This window comes from Ovis aries, chromosome 1 (genome assembly GCF_016772045.2).
Source record: "Ovis aries strain OAR_USU_Benz2616 breed Rambouillet chromosome 1, ARS-UI_Ramb_v3.0, whole genome shotgun sequence".
NCBI classification, from domain to species: domain Eukaryota; kingdom Metazoa; phylum Chordata; class Mammalia; order Artiodactyla; family Bovidae; genus Ovis; species Ovis aries.
The window spans coordinates 259,567,199-259,572,928 of record NC_056054.1 but is presented as its reverse complement, the minus strand read 5'-3'; the positions used below and the strand labels follow the sequence as shown (position 1 = coordinate 259,572,928).

Sequence of the window (5,730 nt, the reverse complement as noted above, 5' to 3'; positions counted from 1 at the left end):
GTACACTTCCGCTTAAAGGACCCTCTAGGGGCCGCCTCCGCGACTTCCCGGTATGCCCCGCGCCTGTTTCCTGGCAACGGCTCCAGCAGCCGCGCCCGACTTCCTGGTACGGCCCGCGCTGTCTCCTTGACAACGGCCCCCGCAGCCTGGGTCTCCAAGCTCGCCCGGCTTGGCAATCGAGGTGTGAGGCGGCACCTCCGGACTCCGGGTTACCGGAGGGACCCTGGGAGTGCGCGACGCACCCTCGCCCTCCACCCGGAAAGGTACGGGGAGACTTCTTAGGGCGCGGGCTTTCCGGGAATGTGATGGTTTCGAGGCCGCCTCTCCGGGACTCCGAATCCGCGCCTCCTCGCTTCTCTTGGCTCTAGACCTTCTGGAACTGCTCCAGGCCTGAGAGGATGTGTGGCTCGTGCCTCCTCCGTTTGTGTTAAGCTGCTTTGCGAAAATGTAAATTTAAAAAATTTACGGCAAAGAATTATTCGTTTGACCTTAGGGTTAAAGTTTCCCTTAAGATTAGAGTCCTACTTCAGCCGAATCTGGTGTCAGATCTGCTGCTTCTCCATTGTTGTTACTGAGCCGAGATTGATATAACTGCCAGCCACACAGTTCCATCCCTAAGAGTCAATGTGCAGCTTTCAGATTCTTATCTCTTGTATCCCGCCAAACACACTTTGGGTAGCAGCTGCTGGACATTTAGCTGCTCTGACAGAGTTTACTGAACACCTACTCTGTGCCAGTCGCCGAGGACACAGAAAGAAGGTGTGCTCCTTGCGCTCAGGTTCCTTCATAGCCTCTGTAAGGTGGGGGCAAGGGGACACTGACCAGTTCTCAGGTGGCTGTGCAGTCGCACAGAGGAGGCTGATGAAACCAGCGGCCCAACGTGGGACTGGGGAGGGGGCGGCGGATTGTGACTGAGAGGCTGGGCTGGAGGGAGCTTAGTCTGGAGTCCTCTGTAGCGCTGGCCGCATTGCTTAGACACTGCTGTGCTTAAGTGCTCAGTTATAAATGAGAGCTCCTGGGAAATTGGACTTCCTCAGAACTATTCTGACCTTCCCTAGGCCGGGACCTTTATCTCATCTCTCCAATAAGGAGGATTACTGAAAGGGTCTTTTCAGTTGGAAAGGTTATGAGTCCATGCACTTTAAAAAAGCTTCATTTGGCCAGAAAGCATCACTTTTATGGAATCAGAAGCAAAGATACATTGGGAGTCCTGTTCTCCAGTTGTTTTTTCATCAGTAGATTTCACTGATATTTTCTGTGATCTTGATAATCCCATGTAGTATAGGGATATCCAGGTCTGGGCCCCAGCTCTGAAGTTCCAGTCCAGTGTGTTTTAGCCGTTGTCATGATCACCTAGCCACTAAGGTGATTTGCCTCCTCCTTCCCTCCGTCTCTCCCTTCTTTGCTTCCTGCCTTCTTTTCATCCTTCGCTGGTTACTAGTTTTCCTTCTCACCGGCATTAGGAAAAACTTAACTGATTAATACATTATTTCATGAAAGGAAGTGGTGTAAATACACATTTCCTTGTTTATGTTGGATTCCAAGGATGTTTGTAATTGGCCACCACCATGATGAAGCCCATTGGCCATACACCTCAGACTACACAGGTAACATTTTGTTTTCTCATTATGCACAATAGGTTTTTGTTTTATAGCTTTGGAATTGATCTGACTCCAAGGCCCAGTATTCAAGTTAAAATCATGCATTCTTAGCAATTTAAAATGAAACTCAGTTTTCATAGTTATTAGCAAAACATTTTTCATTTTGATGAAATAAAAGTGATTTTACCATGCACATACTCATATGAAACAGTCCTGCTTTTCATAAGTCTGCTATGCATATATAGTTTCTTGAAAATTTATATTCAGCTAATAAAAATACAATTTTAGATTTGAACTGCGTTTGTGAAACTTCTTGGTTTCAATCCAGGGAGATTATTCTATACACAGTGTGTATAATTAAAAAAACTTCAGAAACTGGATCAGAATTTGCTTGGGATGGAAAAAAATTCATTTCAAATCCATATCCCTCTTTACATCTATTAAAAACAAATATCCTGGTTTAAAATCTACCGGAAAAAATAAAATCAAACCAGCGTCATGCTAATTTCTGGTTTAATCCTAACTCACCATTTGTTTGGAGAATGCAATGGGAACCCACTCCAGTACTCTTTCCTGGAAAATGCCATGGATGGAAGAGCCTGGTAGGCTGCAGTCCATGGGGTTGCTAAGAGTCAGACGTGACTGAGTGACTTTACTTTCACTTTTCACTTTCATGCATTGGAGAAGGAAATAGCAACCCACTCTAGTGTTCTTGCCTGGAGAATCCCAGGGATGGGGGAGCCTGGTAGGCTGCCGTCTCTTGGGTCGCACAGAGTTGGACACGACTGAAGTGACTTAGTGGCAGCAGCAGCACCATTTGTTAGTCAAAATAGACATAAGGGACTTCCCAGGTGGTCCAGTGGTTAAACCTTCTTCCAACGCAGGGGGGTGGAGGTTTGATCCTTGCTGTAGTAGCTAAGATCCCGCATGCCTTGTGCCAACAAACTGAAAACATAAACAGAAGTAATATTGTAACAAATACAATAAAGTCTTAAAAAATGGCACCTATTAAAAAAAATAGACATAAGGTGGGAAGAATTACATAAAACTTGATGGAGATGTGTATATTTTAGGGAATTATAAAGTTCTTTTATTTGGATGTTTTTTGAAAAGTAGGCAGGGAGTATAAAATCTTAAACAGATTGTTGATTGTAAAACATATATACATCTCAGAACTTTGGGGAAATTTGACTGTTACTCAGTTTTGTCAAATTTAGCTATCTGAGGGAAGGCTCTGTTTATGTGAAAGACTGCCTTATATTGGAATCTGCAGTATCTCTACCTTTTAACATTTTCTCAAGTAGTTAACCAACATTGGGTCATTCAATCCACTAATCAAGGAGTCAGTATCACTGTCACTTACATTTTTTGTTAGGAATAGTTCAGCACCTGTTAGATCTGACCTCTGGATCTTTCCTTTTTAAGGCATTGACCAGTACTACTTGGATGCATTTGACCATCTCCTAGGAGACTTGAATGAGACTTGGAGTTTCTATAAGCAAACAAACAGTTCTCTCGTTTGGAGCAATGCTGAAATTCCAAGAGGCTGCTAAGTGTGTGAGTGGATCAATAGCTGTTTCCACATGTCCAAAGTCCTTGATTGCGAGAAGATACATGCTTCAACAGAAACTTGGCAGCGGAAGTTTTGGAACCGTCTATCTGGTGTCAGACAAGAAAGCCAAACAAGGAGAAGAATTGTAAGTAAAAAATATTTCATGCAAACCTTGAGTTGTCTGCTGTGTGTGTGCAGCTCTTATGAAGTACTGTTTACTTTGCTCTTTGCATTAAAATAAGAAGTTAGTAAGAGATAGAAAAGCTCCTTGAATGGTGTCTTCAGAGGAGATTGTTAAAGGCATTTCAGCTGATGAATATAATATAATGGGGTTCAGTTCAGTTCAGTTCAGTCACTCAGTCGTGTCTGACTCATTGCGACCCCATGGACCACAGCACGCCAGGTTTCCCTGTCCCTCACCGACTACTGGAGTTTACTGAAACTCATGTCCACTGAGTCGGTGATGCCATCCAACCATCTCATCCTCTGTCGTCCTGTTCTCCTCCTGCCTTCAATCTTTCCCAGCATCAGGGTCTTTTCCAAGGAGTCAGTTCTTTGCATCAGGTGGCCAAAGTATTGCAGTTTCAGCTTCAACATCAGTCCTTCCAGTGAACACTTAAGACCGACCTCCTTTAGGATGGACTGGTTGGATCTCCTTGCAGTTCAAGGGACTCTGATGTGTCTTCAACACCACAGTTAAAAAGCAACAATTCTTCGGCGCTCAGCTTTCTTTATAGTCCAGCTCTCATATCCATACATGACTACTGGAAAAACCATAGCCTTGACTAGATGGACATTTGTTGGCAAAGTAATGTCTCTGCTTTTTAACATGCTGTCTAGGTTGGTCATAACTTTCCTTCCAAGGAGTAAGCGTCTTTTAATTTCATGGCTACAGTCACCATCTGCAGTGATTTTGGAGCCCCCCCAAATAAAGTCAGCCACTGTTTCCACTGTTTCCCCCTCTATTGGCCATGAAATGATGGGACCAGATGCCATGATCTTCATTTTCTGAATGTTGAACTTTAAGCCAACTTTTTCACTCTCCTCTTTCACTTTCATCAAGAGGCTCTTTAGTTCTTCTCCACTTTCTGCCATAAGGGTGGTGTCATCTGCATATCTGAGGTTACTGCTATTTCTCCCAGCAATCTTGATTCCAGCTGTGCTTCAATCCAGCCTAACATTTCTCATGATGTACTCTGCATAGAAGTTAAATAAGCAGGGTGACAATACACAGCCTTGATGTACTCCTTTTCCTATTTGGAACCAGTCTGTTGTTCCATGTCCAGTTCTAACTGTTGCTTTCTGACCTGCATACAGATTTCTCAAGAGACAGGTCAAGTGGTCTGGTATGGGGTAGATTATATGAAAGTAAGATTTTTATGCATACCAAAGTCTCAGTAACAGCCTTGCTTCTGCTTAGCTTGATTGAGATTTGAATGAGAAAATAAAAATTGTTTATAAAGACTGCATTTTTAGAAGGCTGAGAAGGCTGAGTACTGAGGAATTGATGCTTTCCAACTATGATGCTGGAGAAGACTCTTGAGAGTCTTTTGGACAGCAAGGAGATCAAGCTAGTCAATCCTGAAGAAAATGTAGAAATGTTATGAAATGCAAATGGATGGTAATTCACATTTGAGGTAAATAGAGTGTACTGAGAGTGAGTGAAAGTCACTCAGTTGTGTCCAACTCTTTGCGACCCCATGGACTAGTCCATGGAATTCTCCAGGCCAGAATATGGAGTGGGTAGCCTTTCTCTTCTTAAGGGAGTCTTCCCAACCCAGGGATAGAACCCAGGTCTCCCACATTGCAGGTGGATTCTTTACCAGCTGAACTACAAGTGAAGGAAATATAACACTGACTCTTTTTGGCTTTTTTCCATGGAGGAGTTGTTCAAAGTCTGTAGTCATACAGCCCTCAAAGTAGACATTTAAACCAAACAGAGGTTCCCATCTCAAGTTATCTTGTATTTATGATGCACATGTTACTTTTTTCCTTTTGATTTTAATTGAAGCCTATAAACTTCCATGGTAGAGAAAACCTGTTAATGCTGTTGGACAGTACATCTCTTACAAATAAAGATGAATCTTCATTTTTAGTTTAAAGTTGTTTGAATTTGCTGCAGTGATAACTTAGTTGGAACTGAAAATAAATGTGTACATCAGAAACGCAGGAGGAAAAGAAAGGAGAAGGAAAAGTGATCTGAGAAATTAGCCCTTAACTTGAGAAGAACAAATTTCCATCCCGTAATCTACTCTATCTTAGAGGTTTTGATGCTACTCTGAATTCTTCCAGCTTTTGCCCATTGGCTTAAAATCAGTGTGATAAACTTCTTTCTACTTCTTAATATGCCATAAAAGCTATAAAAGTAATTGTTGCACTGATACTACTATTTTATTTTTTAAAAAATCAACCTTTTAAATGGTCTCTATGTCCAGAATTTTTAAAAACAAGCATCTAGACTTAATTTTTGATGAACTCCTATGTGAAGAATGGGAACAGTGCTGGCACTTTTCTGGTGTCCTTAGAACATGCTTTAGGACTCAAAAAAATAATTTTTTACCTTAAATACTAGAAATA

The 5,730-nt window shown here is 42.3% G+C and overlaps 1 protein-coding gene across 13 annotated transcripts in view; it reads left to right on the top strand.

Moving 5' to 3' along the window:
* Window positions 1–156: 156 nt before the first annotated feature.
* The window catches only part of NEK11 (NIMA related kinase 11), a 281,512-nt gene continuing 275,938 nt past the window's right edge, over window positions 157–5,730 (top strand). For 10 of the 13 annotated variants that reach the window (XM_060395921.1, XM_042237186.1, XM_042237180.1 and 7 more), the window contains exons 1-2: window positions 157–263; window positions 3,027–3,298. In XM_060395921.1, the coding sequence (XP_060251904.1) occupies window positions 3,078–3,298 (221 nt within the window). In that variant the 5' untranslated portion in view covers window positions 157–263; window positions 3,027–3,077. Of the gene's footprint in view, window positions 264–1,545; window positions 1,608–3,026; window positions 3,299–5,730 lie in introns of all 13 variants that reach the window. The other 3 variants (XM_060395917.1, XM_060395911.1, XM_042237174.1) reach the window with 1 other exon arrangement.